Consider the following 26369-nt stretch of genomic DNA (forward strand, 5'->3'; position numbering starts at 1 on the left):
TAACTTAATGGTGCGTTCCATTTAAATAGGAACTTCGCAAGAAGGCAGTGGCCATTTCCAAACGCATAAACTGGTGACACTGAAGATTATTGCGCTTAATGTACAAAATGGTTACAATTGTAACAAAGTTTTATAAAGTAACCTTATGCCTCCTTTAAACACAAACTACGGGTCGTAGTAAACTGCATTAATATGACATTTCATAAACTATATTACTGCCACGTAACTGTCCAAATGAATCCCATGTTCATCATATTGTTAAACATAGAAATAATACTATTACACCAGCAGAGTGCGCAATTCCATCACTTAACTATTTTCGATGAGACAAAAAAGCCTTTGCAAGAAAACATAATTCTCAATTTTTGTTCATATTGAGGTTATATGAGATTACTGAGCCGATTTAAAATGATTCGGAACATTTTAACACTACTTTACTAGTAGGACTTTTGCATTAGCTGCAACAGAGAAACAGTAAATATTAGTCGTCCTAACTTATGCCTGAATGTTTCAATTGCCCCATTTATGCCAGTCCAGGTTAGAGTTTTAGAATTAAAACCAATATTCAGTGAATTCATTGTGCAATATGCTTTGGATAAATTGAGTGTTGTACTTCCAATTAATTTTGGTGGATTTTTGAAAATAGTTTAACAGGACTTCTGAGGCCATCTATACACCATGCTCCATCCGCCCGCCGGCATAAAATGGTTTGATCTGATTGGTCGTCCCAGTTCTGTCGCTGGGTTCTCTTTCCTGTGGTCATATTTTGATGTAATTCATGGAATGTCATATTGCACGGTGATTGGAACTGATTATTCGAATACTAGTTAATGTACAAAAAAAGCAAAAATGATTCCGTGAAATGCTATCCCTGCTCGATGTATTGTAACAATCTGTCATGCGAAACAGGAACTTCCGGGGTGTGTCTACCGAGACGCCGACTTCAACCGTACGGCACATGAGTAGATTTCTGTGTTGGGCGGCTTGAACTCGTCTTCTAGAAAAATGTCTTTAACTTCAGATCACATCCGAGAGAAACTCACTAAGGAGCTGGAGGCAGTGCACGTGGTAGGTAGCGTGTCATGACCTGACGGCGGTCAAATGACGTCGTTACATTGTCTTGCACCCACTTTGTACAACCACAAATGGTGAAGGCTGATCTGAGTCAGTCTTTATAAATCAATGTCATGTTGTAGTATGTCTGATGTTCGTAATAATAAGTGGACAGATCCTGTTTTCACCGCGTATTCATATCCAAACATCTCATCTACGCATCACATTTGTTGATTGACAAAATAAGATTGTTTTACACAAAACCACAAGCTTAATCACTCTTGATGCTTTTCCTATTTTGTTTATCCAAAGTAATTTTGTTGTTTACACAGGAGGCGGAGGATACTTCACCTGGTAAATGTGATACCAGTTTCAAGGTCCTGGTGGTTTCCTCTAAGTTTGAAGGGAAACCTTTATTGCAGAGGCACAGGTATTTATTATATATACATAATAATAACAGATGAACCCAATTGTAGTTAAGCAGACTGGAAAACTATCTTCTTCTATCTTCTGAAAAGTTTTTCCTCTATTTAATAGCAAATCTTGTTTATCTGATCCCCTTGATCATTTGCTCACTGCATAGCAGAGTGGTTAAAAACTGAAATTCGTTTTTGCATTTGAGAGTGACTGTGAATGTTGACTTGTTGCTAGGATGGTGAACACAATCTTGGCCGAAGAGCTGAAACAGATCCATGCCTTTGAGCAGAAGACGCTGACCCCAGAGCAGTGGGAGAAACAGAAATCAAACTGATGACGGAGATACAGTCAGCATCTCGACCAACTGGGTGTAAATTGTCAACTTGAATTTAACCATAGAGCGATGGCAGGAGAAAAACTGGCAGCTGTCAGCTACATTGACATGTCAAATTAACAAACTATAGTTAGATATTATAGATATTATAGTTAGATAGATATTTACCGCTTTTTAATTTTATTTTTTATTTAAAAGGATCATGCTGTGTTCACAATAAACATGTCTGGTAAACAACATTCGTGAAATGTTGTCATTTTTCAAGTGGAATAAGTTGCTAGTCCTTCTGTTATCTACAAAATTTTAAGTACTGCTCCAGATGTAACAACAGCTGCTGGAAATTGTTTATTTATTTAATTATTATACTGGTTATTATTAATAGCAACTTTGTAATGAAGGAACATGATGGGCACTGCATTTAAGTCTGTTAGGACCAACATGATTCTGTGTTTGAATGGTGTGGATTGGGGGGTCGGCGTCACTCACTCAGACCCCCACTGGCACTGTGTTCCGGGGGACCCGTCACAGCTGTGAGCTTTCATCTGTAGATACTTGAAGAAACCATCGATTCATGAGAAGCCATCTGTGACCTGGCCTAACAATGCTGTGATTCAATATAAAAATAGTAATAACCAATCCATGACTGAGTGACACAAACCATCATCTGCGCATTTAAACGGATAAGCTGAATAAGAATTCTCTGTTAATTATTATGCACACCAGGACCTCACTGCAGATCCTCACCCGAACTCACAACTAACGCATGTGCGTGTTCTGTTGTCAGTGCTCTCACAGTCGGACTCGGCGGTGTTGTGCTCCATTTGGTTGTGAATAAATGTTTATCAGTGTGCTTATTCACACGAGCAGCAGAACAATAAAAGACTGCTCCACTGATGTTCTGGACGGTTCAGGTGAGCGCGACAACACGAGGAGTCGTGACTCACACCAGACTTTTATCATTTTCACTCATATCCTAGCGGCATTGATTCTATTTTAGTAGAATGAACTGAAGTGAGACAACTCTTGAAAGGTTGGTGCTGAGGGAGAGAGCTAAAAACATATTGAGGGTTATTTTGAATCCGTTTTGTAAAGCCTCATTTCAAATGGAGTCAGTTTTGAGTCACACAGTAGGATTATCTCTGGATTTTAATAAATCATTTCAGATTGGTGGGACTGTCAAGGTGTTTCAGGTTGAACGTGCCATTATTGAGTTTGTTTTGATGCGTGACATTGAAGTCACAGAAGAACCTGTTTATCTGTTCAATCTGAGGAAAGCTCTCAGGTCAAGTCAAACACTTTTGTCTACATCCATCTTGGGGATGTGTTCAACCTGAATCACACCACCAGATGTTATATAATGCAAGTAAACTAAAATATAAAGCATCCAGGAGTGTGATCTTAATAGCTAACCTTCTTGGCCATTTGCTAAGAATAGTAACAAAGAGCACCCAGGGATGGTGTGAATGTGGCCGTGTCACTCCAACATCATTTACATGACGGATTAAAAGCCTGAAAGTCTAAATGTGGGTTTTATCGGAGGCGGCTGAAGCATTGATTTGATTTTACTCCTCACTGAATAGGTGATGGAAACCACCGTAGGTTGCAAGTATGAGGATTACTTCCACCACTTACCCTCCGGAGAACTCTAATGGAAGAGTCAGCGTGGGGGTCCAGCAGACTATGATGCTTCTGTTCTGGATCAGGGGGCCCCAACAGCATTGGAAATCAGGCGGTGAAAGGCACACCAGAATCAGAAACATTGGACCGGTATAGGTTGCTTTTTCATCTGAAAACCTTTCACCAGCTCTTGAGTCTAACAATTGCCGCACCTCATTTCCCTTTTGTTTTCTGTCACATCCTTTACTTTGCCCTATTCCAGGACCAGTTAGCTTTCCAGTTCTTATCCTTCCTCTTCAAGCAAAACAGCCTCACCGTGCAAGGACCTTTAGATGGATCCTGCAGTGGGAAGCGAGTGAAGATTCAGACCCAGTCTGGTTCCTTTTTAATCACCCTCACAGACGTTTCCAGAAATAAACTTTATTATCAGTTGGACTATGAAAAACACAGTGTAGTAGTAGTAAGATGAGCAACTACTGTCCCGCTCTTCAGTGGTTGTGGACCGACTCTGGTGATGTGGAACTGTAGTCCTGTTCATTCTCTGGGAAGTAATGGACCCACATATTAGACGGCCACCAAGAGATATTGCAAGCAAACTCTAAATCGCACTCATGTGGTGTGATGGTAAGATAACGTATTTTTCTTGAAACTTTGTAAATGCCATGATTTCAGATGTATTTCATTGTCATTTAAATTTTATCCTACATACTGTAATATGCATCTTGTTTTATAGCGAGAAGGAACGGGAAGAACATTTATTGTTTTTTTCTTCCGCTTACTCACCTGCAATCTTCCATCTGTACCCGAACAGCTGACATTTGGTTACTTTTCTGTTTGTGTTGAGGTATTGATGCTGAGTTGTTCGTCACATTAAGGATTCTGTTCATAGTTTCCACATTTTGCTGCTTATTCTGTCTTTATTTACTGAATTCACATGTATAAAATGAAATGATGTTCCACTCTTGCGCCTATAGAGTCTCCAGTTTAGCTCATGAAAGTACCTCTCCTCATGATCTCCAGATGTTCCCACAGGATTTCCCCAGCTGTGCAGTCGGACATCAGGCTCAAGAAAGTATCACGATCCAGACCACAAAGCTCACTCCCATGGAGACCCTTCAACTCACAGCTCAGGACTTGGAGCCCAAACTCAGCCTGACACCAGTCCAGCCAATGATTGACCTCCCACTCTGACCACAAGGTCGGATCTGCGGAAGATGACAGTGATGACTGGGACTGTTGTGATGATGATGAGGGAGAATGTGATGGGAGTGATGATGTTATGGTGAGAAGAAGCAGGGTGAAGAGATGATGAAGTCCATTCGGGACCACGTACAGTGATGAAGATGGTGGTGATGATCTAGCAGCAGCTCACCTTGTGGAAACTGACGAAAAGCCTGAAAGTCTAAATGTGGGTTTTATCGGAGGCGGCTGAAGCATTGATTTGATTTTACTCCTCACTGAATAGGTGATGGAAACCACCGTGGGTTGCAAGTATGAGGATTACTTCCACCACTTACCCTCCGGAGAACTCTAATGGAAGAGTCAGCGTGGGGGTCCAGCAGACTGTGATGCTTCTGTTCTGGATCAGGGGGCCCCAACAGCATTGGAAATCAGGCGGTGAAAGGCACACCAGAATCAGAAACATTGGACCGGAATAGGTTGCTTTTTCATCTGAAAACCTTTCACCAGCTCTTGAGTCTAACAATTGCCGCACCTAATTTCCCTTTTATTTTCTGTCACATCCTTTACTTTGCCCTATTCCAGGACCAGTTAGCTTTCCAGTTCTCATCCTTCCTCTTCAAGCAAAACAGCCTCACCGTGCAAGGACTTTTAGATGGATCCTGCAGTGGGAAGCGAGTGAAGATTCAGACCCAGTCTGGTTCCTTTTTAATCACCCTCACAGACGTTTCCAGAAATAAACTTTATTATCAGTTGGACTATGAAAAACACAGTGTAGTAGTAGTAAGATGAGCAACTATTGTCCCGCTCTTCCCAGAAATGGGGATCCAACAGTTCATGCGGCGGTCACTGCTGAGTCTTGGTGCTGATGTCCAACATGGCGTGTAGCTCGCCGGGTTCGTAGCCCAGTAGGCCTTGTAGGTTGCACACGAAGCGATATACGTAGCGTTTGCCTGCCGTCTTGCGAATGATGTTCTTGTCGTAGTAGTAGCGGAGGCCGCGGCTCAGCTTCTCATAGTTCATCTTGGGCTTCTGTTTCCTGCGGCCCCAGAGCAGCGCCACCTGGAGGCACAGCAGCCACAAGATGGCACTGGACATCGTGGTTCAGGGACTGAGTTGTGTACCTCATCAGGGTCTGTCAACTTGAACTCCCACCCGTCTCCTGTCCAGCTGATGCATGACTGACAGCTGCGGTCGGTTAGGAGCTCCAACAAGAACTGCCACAGCTGGATGGGTCCGCTTCCTGTTCAGAAACACAAAACGTGGTCAGCCTTATTTCAACTCCAGCAAAGACTTGACCTACCGGTGTAGCCAGCCAGGACGGCTGCTGGGATGACGGCCCGGCCCAGGTCGGTCTTGTTGCCCACATATTCCTTGAAGCTTCTGTACTGTTGCGGTAGAGTGAAGATTTCAGCAGGGATGTTCTTCTCCATCACCGGTTCCATATCAGGATGAGAAGTGGACCATGACAGGGAGCCCATAAAAACTGAGTCCTCACTGTGGGACATGTTCATGCTCGAATCCATCTGTGGCACTGGAGTCAGACACACACATATGTCATGTTTTTTATGTTTTCATTGACTTCCATGATTTCCCCATCCCCACAAAACAAATGGCTGGCCTTAACCAGGACTGAGCCAAACTTAAACATCATTATAATGACCCTGTTATTTTGAAGTCACAAGGATAGTGCTTTGTCAAGATTTGGTCCCCACAGAGTAGGAAAACAAGCCCACTCACACATACATCCATTTATTTATCATACAGCATCTTATTTTCCATTATATTTTATTTTTTTACACTAAAAGCTCGCTGTAATAATTGTTTCAAGACAATTCCCACCCAGACTGCATTGAGGCTTGAGTTTACAGCCTGCAGTGGTCAGTAGCTGAATTCAGTAGTGAATTCTAAATAGGTGTATGTGCACGTGTACCTTGTATAGCTATACTTGCGGGGAGCAAATCTTGGGAACACACCTCCTTGTGCGGATATTTTGCTACGTGGGGACCTTTTAGCCACAAGTTTAAGCCAATTTTAGGATTAAAACATCAAAATAACCAAGTTCTTATAGTGAGGTTTAAGTTTGGTTCAGAGTTCTGGTTAAGTTTAGCCATTTGTTTTGGATGGTTAGGTTTAGGGTGAGAGGCTGGGAATGCTTTATGGCAATGAGTGGACCCCACTAAGATGATGTGACAAGCCTGTGTGTGGACTCTCACTTCTATTGGGGATCACATTTGGAAGTGCAGGCTCCACAGTTGCGTTCCTGTTCAGATCTTCCTCTTTGGCTAGATAGTAGTCTTGATGTTCAGAACCAGAGTCCAGGCTGGCGAGCACCGACACGCCGTACTGACTTGAGTAGCTGTGCTTGTCCTGAAGGAGCTCCTGAAGGAAGCCTGAATAGGACTCTGGAGTACAGAAGAATAAGAGCAGGCCAAGTTCAGAGGTGCAACAGGCTTGAGCCTCCACATTCAGTAGGTGAGGTGACGTCACCTTTGTTTGGAGTGTGACAGTGGTTGTGGACCGACTCTGGTGATGTGGAACTGTAGTCCTGTTCATTCTCTGGGAAGTAATGGACCCACATATTAGACGGCCACCAAGAGATATTGCAAGCAAACTCTAAATCGCACTCATGTGGTGTGATGGTAAGATAACGTATTTTTCTTGAAACTTTGTACATGCCATGGTTTCAGATGTATTTCATTGTCATTTAAATTGTATCCTACATACTGTAATATGCATCTTGTTTTATAGCGAGAAGGAACGGGAAGAACATTTATTGTTTTTTTCTTCCGCTTACTCACCTGCAATCTTCCATCTGTACCCGAACAGCTGACATTTGGTTACTTTTCTGTTTGTGTTGAGGTATTGATGCTGAGTTGTTCGTCACATTAAGGATTCTGTTCATAGTTTCCACATTTTGCTGCTTATTCTGTCTTTATTTACTGAATTCACATGTATAAAATGAAATGATGTTCCACTCTTGCGCCTATAGAGTCTCCAGTTTAGCTCATGAAAGTACCTCTCCTCATGATCTCCAGATGTTCCCACAGGATTTCCCCAGCTGTGCAGTCGGACATCAGGCTCAAGAAAGTATCACGATCCAGACCACAAAGCTCACTCCCATGGAGACCCTTCAACTCACAGCTCAGGACTTGGAGCCCAAACTCAGCCTGACACCAGTCCAGCCAATGATTGACCTCCCACTCTGACCACAAGGTCGGATCTGCGGAAGATGACAGTGATGACTGGGACTGTTGTGATGATGATGAGGGAGAATGTGATGGGAGTGATGATGATATGGTGAGAAGAAGCAGGGTGAAGAGATGATGAAGTCCATTCAGGACCACGTACAGTGATGAAGATGGTGGTGATGATCTAGCAGCAGCTCACCTTGTGGAAACTGATGACTGACTCTCTCCAGGGTGAAACCAGAGAAGCTGGCCCTGACCGCCTCACTCAGAACTGCTTTACTGGTCGGAGTGAGAGGAGGAACCTCCAAAGAGTCCAGTTCTAGGTCAGGGAGTGGATCAGAAGCCGCAACACCATTTCACAAATGTCCTCGTTTTTTTGTTTTGTTTTGTTTTCTTAGCATTTTTTTTCATTTCTTTTCAACTGTTGATAAGTCATTACAGAAAATAGCTGACATTTTGTATTGTCTCAATTAAACAGCCATGATAGAGTCGGAAATGTTGAGAGGATGAAGATGATGAAGAGTTGTCTCACCGTAAGTGGTGCCGTCCATACCAGATGGTGAGGAAAAGGGGAGAGTAGGCGAAGACAAATGACCCTGGGGATCAAACAGTGACTTTAATACGATGGAGGAGGAGACTGCATATTATTGACACCTGTCACTCAAGAGGGCGCAGAGCAGGGTAGGAGGAAATAGCAGGTCCCAATATGTCGAGAGACCAATTGCAGATGGAAACCCATCCTATCGAGCCATTTAACTATTTTTTTTAAACAACCTTCCTTTTGTCTCAAGAGGTGAATTATTTCCACTGTCAGTGGTTTAAATTTATATGTAAACAATTGACAAAAAACAAAATTTTCAAATGTGATATGTACATTCACTTTTTTTTCCAGTGATATTAAGAGGAATTTCGGGGGCGCTACTGAGCAGGCTATGGCGTAAGTCGTGTTTTTCCTCGGCTCCTCCACTTTGCATATTTAGATAAAATACATATCTCCAACATTTAATACAATACAAAAAAGAGGCAGACAAGATGGTCAAAGGCAAGAAAAAGTTGCCCGCTGAGTCGGACGTGCACTTGAGAGATGAAGAGGAGCGCCACTCTGACGAGCTAGCCAGCGTTAGCTCACAGGGCTCGCCGGCTCATGAGGCCACGTCGCAAAATACTTCGTCATCTATACTTGAAGCAATTAGACAGATGGACAAAAAGATGGACAACAAATTTGATGGATTGATGTTGTCACTCAATGCCGTAAAAGCAGCATTATCTGAAAACTCAGCCCGAATAACCGGACTGGAGGGCGCTCGGGACGACCACGAGACACGCATCGCTGACTTGGAGGGAACTTGTGAACGGCTGACGTCGCTTAACCGGAGCTTGAACACGAAACTCTGTGATTTAGAGGCGCGATCGAGGAGACAGAACATAAAAATAATGGGAATCCCGGAAAAGGTAGAAAACGGCTCCCCGACGGCGTTTGTCACAGAACTATTACTGAAGATCCTGGGAACGGACAACTTTCCTCACGGGATTAAGATTGACCGAGCGCCAGCAAACCTCGCATCATTATCGCGAAACTACACCACGACCCAGTGAAAGAGCGAGTGCTGCAAATGGCTCGGTCCAAAACGCCGCTGAGTTACGAGGGACATCGGATCAGCATCTTCCCGGACCTGCCTGCAGAAGTGATCAAAGACCGAAAGGAATTCGATGGAATCCGACGAGTTTTGAGACAAGCTGGACTAAGACACGGATTTCTTTTTCCGGCTCGTTTAATTCTCACGCACCACGGTGACACCAAGATATTTAACTCCAGCACTGAGGCCGAGGAGTATGTCGATAAGCACATTCAGCCACGACAGACATCGACGGAGAACACTTCTGCGACATGTCAGCAATGAAGAGCGGTAGAATATAAAGTGGATAGTTTAAGTTGGTAATACTGGCGTGAGTATCTCTTCGCATACGTGTGTGTCACGAAATTACTATTTGACGAGTTATAATAATCGTGATATTGCCTGTTCTGAGTTTTATAATGCTGTTTCGTTGGGTCGGTTCCAGATACATTGTTCTATCCTTGTTTATAACCAGTAATGCCACGTTGCTGCATTTATGCCGCCTTTTCTTTATTTTATTTTAATTTTTTTTCTTTGGCCTCTCGTTCTTTATTTATTAATTTTTTTTTAACTTCATGTACCATCTAAAGAACTTGATAATTCATGAAAATAACATGAATATTGGAGACTATGCTAATAGATATTTAATAGAAGTGGAGAGGCTTGAGTTCTGTATTTGTTAGTTGTTACTCTTGACTTTAGAGAGCTGCAGTCAGGCTGAATCCAATGTGTCTTCTAAAATGGGTGTTTGATATGTTCTGGGGAGGGAGAAGTTGGGGAATTCTGTGTGTTTTTTTTCTTTTTTTTTTCATTGAGATGTTGCACTAATAGGATGTCTTTATTGATCAAGATCAACATTTTGACACGGAAACTTTTGTGTTGACATGACGAGACCAGATGTAGTTTCAGCCACAAAGAACAATATAAATATATGCTCCTGGAATGTCAAAGGTTTAAATAACCCAAGAAAAACAGCCAAAGTATTTTCCCACATACAATCCTTACGCAGTGACATCGTTTTTCTCCAAGAAACCCATATAGTACACAAAGATTTCTTGAAGTTACAACATAGATGGAACGGTCATATTTTCCAATCCACATTCTCGGCCAAATCCCGCGGTGTAGCAATACTAATTGGTAAGGATATTCCCTTTCAGCATATTTCAACACAAAATGACCCAAACGGCCGCTACCTAATCATAACCGGAAGGATTCTAGCATTACATGTAACTCTACTCAACATTTATGCCCCAAATTTTGATAATCCAGGATTTTTCCGAGGTGTGTTCAATAATATTTTAGATATATCATCAACTAATCTGATAGTTGGTGGGGATTTCAACTGTGTACTTGACACTAACATGGACAGATCCTCAACTCGTCAGAGCAAACCATCGGACTCCACCGTTGTATTAAATAATATAACACATAACATATAACCTAGTTGATATATGGAGGGCACATCACCCGGATGGGAGAGACTACTCATTCTTCTCTCCTGTCCATAAAACATATACAAGAATTGACTTCTTCCTCATTGATGGCAAATTGATGACTGAAGTTGCCTCATCCAAATATGGAAACATATTAATCTCAGACCATAGTCCAGTAATCATCAATATAGATGTGGGCTGGAAACGGGCACCTTACACTTGGCGCTTTAAACCCAATCTGCTTAATGATGAAACATTTGTGGAGAGATGTTCAGGCAGTATTCGTGATTATTTAGAATTTAATGACACAGGCAGCGTCTCAGACTCAGTAATATGGGAGGCCTTCAAGGCAGTGACGAGAGGTGTCATAATAGCATACGAAGCCATGCAAAAGAAAGTGAAAACAGCTCGACTCACGGAAATAGACCGGGAACTAAAACAAGCTGAAAAGCAGTACAGAGAGACAGTATCATGTGAAAATTTAAAAAGGGTTGCTAGATTAAAACAAGAATATGACAGTATTCTTTCCAAACACGTTAGCACTCTCCGGCTGAAAATAAAACACAAGCAATTTGAACTAGGCGACAAGCCTAGCTCACTACTGGCTCGACAGCTTAGAGGTGCACAGGCTCGCCGAGCGATCCATAAAATCAAATGTTCTGCAGGGTACCTGATCACTGATCATCATAAGATTAATGAATGTTTTAAAAAGTATTATGCACAGTTATATTCCTCCCAACATGATAGGACTGATCAAGACATTCTTAGTTTTTTGCAGTCCCAATTTCTTCCAAAATTAGATGCTCACAGACAATGTCAACTAAATGCTGAACTAACCCTACAAGAGGTTCTTACAGCTATAAAGCAATTCCCAAATGGTAAGGCAGCAGGTCCAGATGGCTTTGGTATAGAATTTTATAAAACATTTGCAGATGATTTAGCACCCCTTCTTCTTAGAATGTACAAGCAGTCAATTAAGAATAAAAAACTACCAGAATCACTCTATAGGGCCAATATTTCACTCGTACTAAAAAAAGATAAAGACAACACTGACATGTCATCGTATCGACCAATATCATTGCTGAACTGCGACTTCAAAATATTCACAAAGATATTAGCCAATAGATTAAATGAGCATATCTCCACGCTTATACATCCAGATCAAGTGGGGTTTATCCCTGGACGGTTCTCATTTTTTAATGTGCGCAGACTGATGAATATAGTATATCACAAATGGGATAAGCAGACAAAAGCTGCAGTTCTTGCTCTCGATGCCCAAAAAGCGTTCGACCAGATAGAGTGGAGGTTTATGCGGATGGTGATCAAGGAGTTTGGCCTGGGTAGCAACTTTGCCTCATGGGTAGAAATGCTCTATCTTTGCCCGGTAGCATCAATCATCACTAACTCACAGAAATCTCCCCCTTTTATCCTTGAGCGTGGAGTAAGACAAGGGTGCCCCCTCAGCCCTCTTCTGTTCGCTTTATGTATAGAACCTTTGGCTGCCAGCATCAGAAACACACCGGAAATTGCTCCGATACACCTCGGCAATATTAATCATAATATCTCCCTGCATGCTGATGATGTTGTTTTGTTCCTTTCTCGGGCAGAGCAAGCAATGCCAGTCCTGTTCAATCTCATAAAAAACTTTGGGAAGTTTTCAGGATATACCATCAACTGGCAGAAATCTGAATTTATGCCTTTGGGAAGTGGATTAAGCAAAGAGTTTATAAAAAATCTTCCATTTAAAATATCAACGCAAATACAATATCTTGGCACCTCAATTACCAAAGATCCAAATCTTTTATTCAAAAATAATTATGTTAATTTAGTGGATAAACTGAAAAATGATATTGAATACTGGCGGACACTTCCAGTATCAATGATCGGAAGAATTGCAGCAATAAAAATGATTTCACTGCCAAGATTTCTATACATATTTCAAAATATACCTATATTTTTACCTAAAACATTCTTTTAAAAAATTGACTCAATAATTCTTCCCTTCATTTGGGGCTATAAAACCCACAGAATTGGGAAAAAACATCTATGCAAAGCAAGGCATTTGGGAGGCCTCGCACTCCCAATATTTCAGCATTACTACTGGGCCGCAATGTGTCGTGCGCTGACTTACTGGCAGAAAGCATTTCCTGAAGCTCCAACGCATTTAACCCCATCGTGGCTGGCCATTGAACAAAACATTAAAGGAACTTCCCTCCCAGCTTTGCTGTATGCTCCAAAGGGGAATACAGGCTCTTCCAAAAAATATGGTTTCATTATCGAAAACTCTTTGAAGGTATGGCAGCAAACAAAGAAAACCCTGGATGTAAAGCAATTCAACCGAGCCGCCCCCATTTGTTATAATCATGCATTCCCTTCCTCACTCTCAGATCCTGTGTTTCTGATTTGGAAAAGTAAAGGACTGGTTAACATTCGGGACTTATATGTTGATAATATATTCTCATCATTCACCCAGCTCCAAGATAGATTCTCACTTCCGGCATCGCACTTCTTCAGATATTTACAAATTAGAAATTATGTTAAAACTCACATAACTAATTTTGAAACTGATGATCCCCCTCACTGCATAGAGTCACTGATGATGAGCAAGCCGGATGCAAAACGCCTGGTCTCTCGCTTCGTCAATGCATTTTCAGAACAGCCAGATACGTCGACACAACATCAAAGAACATCATGGGCAACTGAAATAGGCGTAGAGATATCAGATGAGACCTGGCTGAAGTGTCTGCAGGCTATACACACATGCTCAATAAATTCCAGACATCAATTAATCCAATTTAAAGTTATTCATAGATTGCATTACTCTCGGGTTAGATTACATTCGTTTTACCCAGATTCCTCCCCAAGATGTATTAAGTGTCATCAGAGTGATGGTACACTGACCCACATGTTTTGGTCCTGCACAAAACTGAGGAATTTTTGGACCCGTATTTTTCAAATTCATTCTGAGATTTTCAGATGCAATATAGAACCTGATCCCAAAGCTGCAATCTTAGGCTGGTCAGAACAACTTGCAGACCTAGGCCGTCTTAAGACCCGTGCATTTTGGTACGGAAGTATTATTGCGAAGAAAAATATATTGATGATGTGGAACAAGGAAGCAGCACCATCAGTTGACGTATGGCTAATTGACATGGCTAATCTGTTGCATATAGAAGAAATAAGATTTGAAAGACTTGGGAAAATTAGGACGTTTAAGAAAGTGTGGCAACCTTTTTTTGATTACCTTTCATCCCAGTAAAAACATCTGTGTAACTCGTCTAGATGTCTGTCATGGATGATCGTCAAAGAATAAATAGATCATTTAATCTAAAGTGCAGCAACTTTTTTTATTTTATTTTATTTTTTTTGGTGGTTGTTTTTGTCTTTGTTTTTTGTTTTTCATGTTTTCATTGTTGTCCTGTGGTATATACAGATGTGTATTATAATTTGTGGTTTGTCAGTTATATAAACGTATACTAGAGACCACACTCGAGTGAATTATATACTGCAATGTGATTTGTGTTTTCTATTATGTAAAATGTAAAATAAAATATTACAAAGAGGAATTTCTATTTTAACAAAAAGCTGATCAAAGGTCTAACATGTTAAAATTACCAGTTAGCTGTTACCTGTTCATGCTCGAATCCATCTGTGGCACTGGAGTCAGTCAATGAGCATTTATGATTCTTTAATTAGTTTTTACGTTTGACAGAACTGTTAAGTCTCAGTACAGAGATGCTGCTTGCTGTGATTTGTTAAGTCATAATCGTGTGCCTCATGATCCTGCCCTGTCCAGTCAGTTCCAGCTCCAGTGTTGAAAGGACATTATTCTAAATAGAGAAATTCAGGTGACACGCATTACCAATCGATATAAAGCATGAAGTCCAGACTGAAGAATGATATTAAATACTCTTTATTGTTAAAGCACGTGGAGGATATTGAAGCGGCAAATAGACATTTATTTTGGAAATGCTCTAGGACACACTGGACTGTCGAATGCCAGTGTTGAGGTCAGTGGCAGCACCTGTTGTAACAGTACATGGCTCCTCCACAAATCCAGAGTCCAAACACTAACTACGACACAGAACACACACACACAAGTCACTTTAGGCGGAGAAGGCGAATGCATTCTAACTTGGGTCATCTGGACTCACACATGCTGAGCTGCACGGTCACGTTACATTCAGCAAACACCAAAACAGAGACGGACAAATGTGCGGTGGACACAGCAAAGCACAGCAATCGGAATCTGTGGAAGACTTGGTTCGGTTTCATGTGGTCGCAGGAGGATCAGACAGTAGAAACAAAAGGTGGTGAATAGGACTTTAAGATGGGAGGAAATGCATTTGCTACCAGTCATTATCACAAAATAAAGGTCCTCCTACTGAAGCTTATTAAAATCTAAAAGTTAAGAAACTATCAGCCACTTCAACGTTAACACATGATGGAGCACTATGGGTCACAGTGCACAGCTACGAGGAGTGCATTCGCACACAGAGGTGTGGTGGACTTCCTAGCGAGGGTCATCAGGAGCGGCAATCTTCTCCAGACTGGGCTCCATGCCCCAGATCTCCCGGGCGTACTGAGAGATGGTCCTGTCGCTGGAGAATTTACCAGAACCAGCAATGTTATGGATCACCATCTTGGTCCACTCTTTAGGGTTCTGGAGGCAAAGAGACAATGTTTCCAGGATTTATAATGTGATAGATAGTCATCTTTGAAAGACCATCATCAACAATGATTCACTGAGCAACTGAGAACATGAAAATACCTGCCATTTGTTACACAGACAGAAAGAGTATCAGCAAGAGTGACTTATTCTCTAATTCAATGTTAAGGTTTATATCCGTGTAGTGCCATATAAAGGCAACAAGAATGAGGATAAAAGGCAAAAAGATGGAGGATAACCTTGTAGAGTGCGCTGACTTTCTCCTGACATTTGATGTAGGCTTCATAGTCAGCAAACACCTTGAACCTGTGACACACAGAACGACGACAAACACGACAGTTGCATTTAGAGCAGCTTGGTTAATGACGGCAGTAGATTCATGAGACTGTCGAGAGATGACTCAGTATAACTGCCAGAGTGTGTGTGTGAGGGTACGTGGGGTCTGACCTGTCGTGGTGCATCAGCAAGCTGACCAGATCCTTGAAGAGTCCGGGCTCAGCAGGACTGAAGAATCCTCCAGCCACCTGGTCCACAGCCAGCTTCAGCTCAGGGATGCGTTTGTAGTATGACATGGCATCGTAGCTGGAGAGAGTTGGACATCGCTCAGACCGGTCTGACAAACGTTTGGTGGGGACTTGGAGGTCTCATACTTCAACAGTTGTGAATAATGTATTTGATACCACAATGATGAAACCGCATTTGAATCTGAGCACATGAGCTCAAGCATCAGATGGAAGTGCCTCTGTGATGCTTGAACTCTCATCATCAGCACAATCCCATGGAGACTCCCTCGTAATGGATGTTTTAGTGAGGATATCACATTGTGGTGCACCTGGAAATTATACACTGAAAAAGTTTTTTGTCTAATCGATTCATTGAAACCAATTTCTTTGAGTCCCATTTTGTTTATTTTCATGTGAAGACGACTTCATACATCACCGGCATTTCTGCCAGCAGGTTTGAGACTGCTGAAATGACTCAGCAGCATCAGCTGCCATGCACTCTGCGTGCATGTTTGGGAGAAATGTTTTGTTGTGTGTGTGTGTGTGTGTGTGTGTGTGTGTGTGTGTGTGTGTGTGCGCAGCTAAGAGTGTGTAATCTTTTGAGTGGTCAGATAATGTGTCTCTGTTGCTGCGTCTGCCTGTGCTGAGCAGTGAGTTTGTGTGTCAGTGGGTGTTTGAGAGTCTGTATTTCAGTATGTGTTCAGTGAAAGTGACTGCCTTGCTTGTCCTTGGCTGAAGCACTGCTCTGTATTAGTTACAGTGTGTTTCCTGAGACCTGCTGAGGCCGTTCACACCGAAACGGTTCTGATGCATTTTGGGATTCTCAGAACCTCTGTGTTTATCAAACCATCCCGGCGAGTAAACAACACACCGGCAAGATGACAAGTCACAAGCTGACGCTGAGGAGAAGGAGTTGGTTTCAGCTGTGAACCAACTTTTTAGGTTTCAAACCAGCTTTTAACCCTGCCTGAACATGCCGGCTGATTCAAAATGAAGGAACTGGCACAGAGCCATGGTAGGGCTCTCAGAGGATTTCACTTGGTTACACAGCATGCAAGTGAAATCCCATGTCATCGAGTTGGATTTTAAAGGCCGTAAAGAGTAGAGATCACATTTCCCACAAAGCGCTCAGCAGATATGGCATCGTGTCATTGGTCAGCTCACCCCTTCTTGTCCATTGCCTCCACGTCTGGCACCCTCATGCCAAAGATGAAAAGGTTCTCCTCGCCGGCCTCCTCGGCCATTTCCACGTTGGCTCCATCCATGGTGCCAATGGTCAGTGCGCCGTTCAGCATGAACTTCATGTTGCCAGTCCCTGAGGCCTCGGTGCCGGCGGTGGAGATCTGCTCCGACAGATCTGCTGCTGGGACGACTACAGGCACAAGAGACGGAACAATTCTACTGGGAGGAACGTACAGGCCACTTCACACATTAGAGTCGTATTTTAAGTTCTGGATTTTCTTCTACTGTGGAAGGAGATGAGAACAGACTCTCCATCCAAATGTTCATTATCAATACAACATGAGTGGTGCACAACTGTCTCTTCACAACAGTATACTACAGTAGTGTAGTAGGAAAATGAGATTTTGAAAAATGGACTGTTCCAAAGGTGCAGCAGACTGACCTTTCTCAGCCAGAGTGACGCGATAGTTCTCCAGGAAAATGACTTTGAGTCGGTCACCCACCACTGGGTCGTTGTTGACTATGTCTCCGATGGCTGTGATCAACCTGATGATCATCTTGGCTGTGTGGTAGCCAGGAGCTGCCTGAGGATCGGCCACACCAGCACTTAAAGGAGCACTCATTTAACAATCTCAAGTTGTACAGTGTTTGTTGTCAAGGCTGGGATTCACAAAAACATAGTGAGAGGTTTAGATAAAATCATTGCAACCGATTGCATTTTATTATATTAAATGCAAAGCGTTATAGGGATCAATTCATTATCTTTGTCAACAAGTATGTTGTGTTTTGCAGTAAGTAAAATGTATTTTACAGCATTTTACAGCTATTTTTATACTCAAATGCCATTGTCAAGCCTCAGTTGTTGCTATGAACAACTATACTGAAGGCATTATTTAGGTTTTCAAATTGGTCCACACTACATTACCCTTAAGCCCCTGACAGTTCTTCATAATTGTTATTATTTTTATGCAATTTTCTTATCCTTTCTTTTATTTCATTGGAATAAAAGTGGTGCCACACGGGTCCTCACCTTTCCTCCAATCATGATGGTTCTGGGGGTCCACTGCTTGCTGGGTTCCTTCTTAATCCCTGAAACAGAAGAAAACAATGAATTCATTTGAGTTCCCTCCATGAAATGAAGAGGAATACTCGGAACGTACGGTTGTAGAGTGTGATGATGTGCAGACAGTTGAGCAGCTGCCTTTTGTACTCGTGAATCCTCTTCACTTGGACGTCAAACATGGAGCTGGGGTTGATCTTGACCTTGTAGTGTTCTTCAAGATGAGCGGCAAATTTCATCTTGTTCTCCTGTGGTTGTTTAACTTAATGCAACCATCATTCACATTTTACCAAGCACAACTTGTATCTGACCTGCTTGACTTTGGCTACATCCCTAATGAAAGCATCATCGTCCACAAACTTCAGTAACTTCTTCAGCTGGTCCAGATCACGGATGTAGTCCTCCCCAATTCTCTGCAACCCCAAAAACCAAAGACGAATTCAATATCCTGTGACGAGGATGAGTTAGAAAGTGATCCTTTAGCCACTGCATGGTTCTTACAGACTGGAGAAGAATAAATGTTTTCCATTGCTGATCCAAGCAAGTTGTTTTTCACTGACCTCAGCGATGACCTCAGCCAGGCCAGGGTTGCACATGACCAGCCAGCGTCTGGGAGTGATGCCGTTGGTCTTGTTCTGAAACTTCTGAGGATCAGCTTCATAAAAATCCTTAAACCTGGACAAGACATGACGATAAATTGGTTTAATGCCTTTCGGCAAAGTAATTCCCAGGCGCATCTTAAAATATAGCACAGACAGAAACAGTATTTCTAACCCTTACACCGTGTCTTTGATGATCTCAGAGTGGATGCGGGCCACGCCATTGACGGCGTGAGAGCCAACGATGCACAAGTGAGCCATGTTGATCTTCTTCACGTCGCCCTCTTCAATCAGAGACATCCGCCGCATGCGGTCGACATCACCGGGATAAAGTTTGGTGATGCGCTGGAGGACACAAGAGCAGCACGGTCACTATTCAAAGTGAGTGTTTAGTAGTGATGCGTAGATGAGGTTTCATGAAACAGTGTCTTTATTATCAGAGGACACGAGATGGCGCTCTTTGTTTCTCAATGACAGACTGCTTTCTTGAAACTTGAAATTGTCCGACATCATTCAGCAGACAGTGCCAACATATGGCCTCAGATTATTAGAACCTAATGAATATAATGCCCCATCTAGCCATCACTAGTGTTAAGAGCCCCCAGAGTCACCGTCCCGGCGAAAACTTTGAGTGTGGTCAGAAACGACCTGCTGGTCCATGTACTATGATGTTCTCCATGATACTTTTTCTTGTATAGACTAATTGTTTAATACATTTTTAATCTCAACAACAATTAGCTTTCACAATATGCTTTTTAAATATTCTAAATGTACTACAGCACAGTCACATGACACAGCCTCTTCTCTTCTGGCTTATTCAACTTTGCAACTTGAATGTTTTAAGAATGAACATTTGTACCTCCAGATGCCTCCTGTTGATCTCATAGATGATCTGTAAGTGCCGCGGCAGCAGGTTTTGGAAAAGATCGACAGGCCAGCGCTCCAGAGCTTCAGGCAGGACGGTGTGGTTGGTGTAGGCACAGGTGCGCACCGTAATGTCCCAGGCCTGCAGAGAAGCATATGAACGTGGACAAATCTGATGTTAATCAAATGCTCTCTCATGTCCAAATGGTTTTGTTGCGAAGAAACAAACAGCCGCTAGTGAAGAGTGATGGCAGTGCCGCATGGACGGGAGCATCACATTCCCTTATCAGCTCACCTTCTCCCAGGAAAGTTTCTCCACGTCCACAAGAATCCTCATGAGCTCTGGGATGGCCAAGGCTGGGTGGGTGTCATTCAGCTGGATTGCCACCTGCAGGGCAGCCAAAACAGAATATTACTTATGAATAGGTGCTAAAGCAAAGCAAAGCTCCTCGAAAGGAAGACCCTCCTACCTTGTCTGGTAAAGAAGACAGATCCATCCTCACAAACTCAGTTGAGCCAAACTTAGAGGCTTTAAATCGACGGATGATGTCCTGCAGGGTGGCGGCCACAACAAAGTACTCCTGCTTCAGACGCAGCTCCTTGCCCTCGAAGAACTGAAGTACACACACACACACACACACACACACACACACCAAACCATCAGAAGGGAAACAAAAGCACATAAGGCAAGCAATAAGTCCAATTATGGTGTGGAACATCCACCGGTGCACCTGACACAGACAAAATCACCCCATTTAATGTTTTTTTTTTCATATTAGGCATCATCCATTCAAATGAGCCAGTAGGCTCGCATTGTGCCTCCCAGTTTCATTTTGCTGCAATGAATTATGGGTCACAAAACACATGGTTTTTCCTTCATAACGCAGCTAGGGAATGTCATATTGCCATAAAACATAGATTGCCAGGCTGGTGGTGTCTGGTCAATTATGAAGATCAAACACATGTTGGTCACTCTGACTGAATCTGATGGCTGAATGAGGTACAGCACCCTCATCCTGATCCTAACTCCAACCCCAGACTCATGAGAAGGGATGGTTCCAGCATTTTGAACCAACTAGGAGGTGCTCATAGAATGGGCCATGAAGGTCTTTTGTACAAACCAGTCGGCACTGGAGGAGCCTACTGGTCCATATGAATGGGTGACATGTACCCTGAACACCACCCAGTCAATGGTTGAGGGATTCCATATCATGATCATGTTTCGACCACACAAAGTGATCAGCATATGAGATTGACTTTGGTGATAAAAGCAACCACCAAGACAGAACAGCTTATATGTATATCTGTTATCATTATTAACATAACAGGGGTTGTTGTACTTACATTGTCATTAGGATACAGAACCCTGGAGATGTTCTCAGCCAAGTTCCTATCCAGAACTGCTTGGATGTAGCCGCCGACATTAACTGTGGACCAACAGAATGAGCCAAAACACTCTGGAGTCTCGACCATGGTTTCTCTCCGGATGACTCCAACACTTACAGTCTTTGAGGTTGAAGTCACACGGAGCTTTAGCAGACCACAGCCTCATGGTGTTGACCACATTGTTCCTGTAGCCTGGGACCGGCGTGTCGTAGGGAAGAGCCAGAACCACCTGGGCCACAGCAAGGATCCCAAGGTCAGCCATTCAAACCCTTTCAGGCCTGTCGCATTTTGCAATCTTCAGTGTGAATTCACTTCAAAATCGTGTGTTTTAAGAGAAGGGAATCAATGAGTGCTGATATAATCATTCTCACCATCACAAACAGATCTTATGCAAGTGCTCACAGACAAACCTGGTAAGCTTTTTTGCTGTTCTCTCTTTGCATTGAACCTGCAGTCCTGGTTTATCTTATGTACAAATTTAGCACTGCTGTAGTCACCTGAGTATCAACCCATTTGACTCCCTCATCTGTGTGTTCCACTCGGCCATAGAAGTGGACTGGCCGCATGTATTCTGGCCGGGCCTTCTCCCAGGGGTTGCCGTAGCGCAGCCAGTCGTCAGCCTCCTCCACCTGAGGAGCATGAAGTATTTCACTTTGAAGACTGAGCCCTCGAGATGCTGTGTGAGGCAAAACCAACCTGCCAGCCGTTGACAATCTTCTGGTTAAAGATGCCAAACTCATAGCGAATGCCATACCCATAAGCAGCCAGACCCAGAGATGCCATGGAGTCCAAGAAACAAGCTGCAGATAGAAAATGCCAGTTGAGAGGCACCAACCTAGAATCACTTCCAGATATGAGGTATCAGGATCAAACATGAACTGACCGGCCAGACGCCCCAGGCCTCCGTTACCGAGGCCGGCGTCTTCCTCAATGTCCTGCAGCTCCTCCATGTCCAAACCAAGCTGACAAAACACAGCAGCATTCTCACGCAAGTCACAGCTCAGCAGAGGTGTGCTCTCCTTGCTAGCAAAAAATCTCAACAATGCGTTGCATCATTTTTAACATCTAAATATCTGAGATATCAATTGTAATGATTTAAAATTCACGTTTAGAGAATTACCAGTGTTTATCCTGCCCTACGCTTAATAAGATGAGCAACAAAGGGAGGACAGAACATCAAATTATTTTCACCAAAATGCCATCTGGGGCACTTTATTCATGGTTGATAAGTTAAGCAAGACTGTTTTTGTTTCTCTTAAAAGTGTCTCAGTTTAAATGGGAATCACCATGGTCTCATAAAAAAAAACCCTTGGGTACGATTGTCATGGTAAAAACATGGTTGTTGCAGACACGGCTGCTGTCAAATAGGCAAGCAGGGAGGGAGGGCAACCAAAAAATGCACTTTGTACAGAAGACTTTTGAAGTAACACGTTTTACCATCCCCTATAAGACCAAGCAGCACAATTCATGTAGGTTATTAGGATATTATTAGATTGAAATAGATTTTTTTTTCCGTTCCTCTTACCTGGTACGTGGCTTCGTCGCAGGCGTTCTCCAAAGCCAAGTTCACCATGGTGTTCTGCAGGGTCCGGCCCATGTAGAACTCTAAGGAGAGGTAGTAGACGCGCTGAAAGAAGCACAAAACACATTTAGGATGAGCTTTTACCTTGATCAGAAAATACGTTTGGGGTTTACTGATCGGAATTTCTCAATACTCCACAACAAACCCAGACACTTCAGACTTACTCAGAAACATAGCTGAAGTGAACAGTTTGAAGAAGCTGCTTCAGCACCCTTTGACTGTTCATTAAACACTCCAAGTCATCTGTGCGACCTAAACATTAGCCACTTGTATGCTGCGCCATTTCGACTCTTGTCTGCCCTTTTGTTCTCCAGAATGACAGTAGAGGGCGTAGACCAGGCTGGAAAACTAGAAACATGGCAGCAGGCCAAGACATGCAGCCATGAGTAAAAATAGCAGTGAAGGGATTGTGCGAGACCAAAAAGGTGACAACGCCACCTCAGACAGCTGAGAACAGAAGACCTACGCACGATGTTGGGTTCTTCTAAAAATACAACCAGCAATAAGAGTAGAATAAGATTACTTTGTGTCGTCAATTAGTGAAGTTATGGCAGCTCAATATACACATGGGGGGGGCATGACCTTCACAGTGTGAGGTCATTTGTGGAATAATATCGAAGCATGACAACTCAAGCAACACGATGTCATCTAGCCTAAGATTCCTACATTCAAGTCAGTCATTGTTGGGATGGCATCAAGCGGCATAATGTCATCGAGTGAGGCACTGTGCGGAATTGGGTCATGTGCATTAGCGTCACGTCTGACAGCTTTAAAGAAGACGCACCAAAGGCATCATGAGGTGCCGCGAGGCAGGCAGACATGGAGGGACGTCTGGTAACTGGGCGCAAGATGGCACGATGTCAAGTGGTGTCACGATTCAGGGAATCTATCAGTATGAATTGAAGTCGTCTGAGGTCACGTGACATTGGTATTGTGCAGCTTGATGTGATGAAGCATGATGCAGTAAAAAAAATATTTCACTTGTTGAGTCAGGGAAAGTGGCTGCTCTTAAATTCCAGATGGATCATCTGTTGTTGCCTTATGATCACATCATGAATTAAAATTGACAACATCAACTCAGCTGAAAAGTGAAGTGCTGCTGAAGAGTCACTTTCTTTAGAGCAAGAAGCAAACTTAAAGTAACTAAGGCAGACGAACAGGAATAATCCAATGTGATGGGATGTGGATGGCTGTGGATATTCTGCTCTGAAGGCCACTTGGTGAGGGCCGGGGTCTTCAACAGCCGGGTCCACAGTTGCAGGTGTGCAGGCAGGCCTCACTTGTGATGATTTATTAATGATGCAGTAGACTCCCGCACTCAACTGCCGACAACTTATCCGAGGATTGGGCTAGTTTTTCCAAACATGGCGGGTTTGTCAATCAACGTGTGCACCATCTTGTTATTACGTAACGCACACTTATCAGTTATCGGTATGTTCAGCAAACACGCTTATGGATCGCTCAAAAATTCGGGAGAGATGAGCGCAGTCCTCAAAGGGACCATCTTAAAGCCGAGCAGAGCATTACATAACACACCAAGTGGAACGCTGTCACAGGGAGATCAGCGGCTTCGGTGCAGCCAGTGCGTCAAGCAGAGGCGGCGGGGATGGTTCTGTGAGTGGACAGTACAAATCAGCAGGTGTACGGGTGATATCGGAGGGAAGTCGTCGTGCTGCAGCATCTCCTCCACCCGGATGTGTACGTGCAGGACTGCGGCATGACGCCCCCGCCACTTACTTTGGGGTCTTTCTCATAGTAGTGCTGCTGCGTCCGGATCCAGCGGCCCACCAGGTGGTCCCGGACCGTGTTGGCCAGGGCGAAGTAGTAGTCTCGCTTGGTGGCCACATTCCTGTCCTTCACCAGGGTGAAATGAAGGTGCCGGTTGAAATTAGTTTTTAAGTCTGCCACATTTTCAACCCCGGCGAGTCCGCGGACGGATATCTGTTTCCTCTTGTCCTGGTCTGTCAGCGGCTTGGCCATGTTTGGTTCAAGTTTGCGCAGGTTTTCAACGAAATATCAGACTGACCGACACTTGGTGACAAGTCTCGCGTCCCTTCAGCGAGCGAGGACAGCCGGGGAGGCGTGGCACTTCACTGCTTTAGTATGTCACGTACACACTATCAAGCAGAACGGTAGGAAGTCCGTTTCCGCTTTAATGTTTCAAAGTAAAAGTTGCGTTCCTGCTGACTTGCCGTATATTAAGTGCGTCACAAGGATTAAAGTGTGCAGTAGTGCTCATACGTGGGCGTGACATCAAAGCCCCAGTGACAGGTGACGCGTTAATATCCCTAACAGCTTCAATAAAATCAACGAGAGTGCAACTTGAAAATTATACAAGCGTTATAAAACGCTCGTGGATGTGGCGGCGAGTGTTCTATTTTTTCTGAGCAGTCTATTTCCGGAGTTCCGTCGTAGCACGAGTGACTGCGCGAACACATTTATAAACTTATCCTTTAAATTGTAACTTTAAAACATCTGCTTGTTTTTACTTTCTTTATTGGTTCGTTTGCAACATTTTATTTCCAAGTCACGTGCGTATGGTACATACAAAACTAATGTTTCGTATATTACTGCATTTATAATATTTAATTTATGTTGCGGTGCGTCGTGTCTCCAAGCGTACTTCTGAGGTATGGAAACATGTATTTGCATGTATGACAATATGCAATACTATTCATATCATGTCGTAAGTCAATCCAAAACGTATTAATAGCCTCGTAGCAATTAAAACAATGCAATACAGTCTGCGCTAGACAGTACTGAACTGACAATTGAGTTGTCATCTGAGCCTATATTTGTCCTGGAACCAATATTAGCCTCGAGTTAAACCATTTAAAATTGATAAACGGTGAATGTTTGTAATTAACTATGCACCAAACGCAACCTACAGTCGCTTGAAACGAGTTCTTCCAGAACCCAGATCCGTGTGAGCGCTTTGTTCGACTTCTGGAGAGCTTCGATCTTCCACAGAGAGGTTATGCAACAAGTGATCAAAGACACGAGGAGCGTGTTTCCTTGCAAAAAAAGGACATACAATGGATGATTTGAGACAGGAAGCAGCCCTTCTGCAGTGGGAATAAGACACCCTCTTTAATGCGGCACATTTTATCCGCCGCTGAACAACTTCTTCACTCACAATAGCTACACTTTGGTGGTCACTTTTGCGACTTACTCTTTCATTCTTTGTTTATTGAGCCCCTATTGGAAAGATGGGGTGGGCAGTCTCTGCACTGCAGAGCAAAATACAAAACATAAAGAAAACGTGATGTATAACAGATTGTGGACAACGTGCACCACTGAGGGTCCTAAATAAGAAAAAAAAAGCAAAATATACAGCCAGGCTCAACTAAAAAGGCTGCAGATCTGCCTCTTGTAGACAGTAGAGCTTGGTCTAATTCAGAAAATCCTACTGATCAAGCTTGGTTCAAATTAACCCACGTTGTATCTGCTGTAACCCAAACCAAGTTATTTAGTCTTTGCTAATGTATATAACCAAAGATAGGGACTAGTTACTGGCTGTATTTTGGTTGGTAAATTATTTTTGGAAACTGTTGATCAACTCATGCCATTGACTTCCAGCACTTGTCTGACGAGCAAACTCAAGTTTTATGTTTTATGTACTTTTGCATCCAAAAGACCATAAAAGCCAATTTCCAAACACCAGGCTCTCCATGAGCCAAATCC

General features: G+C 43.1%; 3 protein-coding genes across 3 annotated transcripts; 1 reads left to right on the plus strand and 2 right to left on the minus strand.

Moving 5' to 3' along the window:
• The first annotated feature begins 767 nt into the window (after positions 1–767).
• Positions 768–2029, plus strand: zgc:112271 (uncharacterized protein LOC553698 homolog). Its single transcript, XM_053860602.1, has 3 exons — positions 768–1068; positions 1386–1483; positions 1705–2029. Exons 1-3 carry the CDS (start codon positions 1006–1008, stop codon positions 1802–1804), a joined length of 261 nt encoding a protein of 86 aa, XP_053716577.1. The 5' UTR covers positions 768–1005; the 3' UTR covers positions 1805–2029.
• A 3379-nt stretch (positions 2030–5408) lies between these two features.
• LOC128755204 (protein c-ets-1-B-like) lies at positions 5409–9471 on the minus strand. The gene is made up of 9 exons (XM_053858309.1): positions 9465–9471; positions 8324–8387; positions 7991–8110; positions 7620–7823; positions 7091–7159; positions 6817–7005; positions 5904–6134; positions 5725–5843; positions 5409–5662 (listed from the first exon to the last, which is right to left on the minus strand). The coding sequence occupies exons 2-9, from the start codon at positions 8340–8342 to the stop codon at positions 5447–5449; spliced, it is 1167 nt and encodes a 388-aa protein (XP_053714284.1). The 5' UTR covers positions 8343–8387; positions 9465–9471; the 3' UTR covers positions 5409–5446.
• A 5266-nt stretch (positions 9472–14737) lies between these two features.
• On the minus strand, positions 14738–24790 carry LOC128755201 (glycogen phosphorylase, muscle form). Its single transcript, XM_053858306.1, has 20 exons — positions 24423–24790; positions 22629–22730; positions 21987–22065; positions 21800–21903; positions 21601–21732; positions 21221–21332; positions 21062–21144; positions 20188–20331; positions 20013–20105; positions 19713–19859; positions 19035–19198; positions 18815–18929; positions 18566–18667; positions 18355–18502; positions 18225–18283; positions 17637–17778; positions 17177–17384; positions 15957–16091; positions 15749–15815; positions 14738–15503 (listed from the first exon to the last, which is right to left on the minus strand). The coding sequence occupies exons 1-20, from the start codon at positions 24663–24665 to the stop codon at positions 15354–15356; spliced, it is 2529 nt and encodes an 842-aa protein (XP_053714281.1). The 5' UTR covers positions 24666–24790; the 3' UTR covers positions 14738–15353.
• Positions 24791–26369: the final 1579 nt, after the last annotated feature.

This window comes from Synchiropus splendidus, chromosome 3, assembly GCF_027744825.2.
Source record: "Synchiropus splendidus isolate RoL2022-P1 chromosome 3, RoL_Sspl_1.0, whole genome shotgun sequence".
NCBI lineage: Eukaryota > Metazoa > Chordata > Actinopteri > Syngnathiformes > Callionymidae > Synchiropus > Synchiropus splendidus.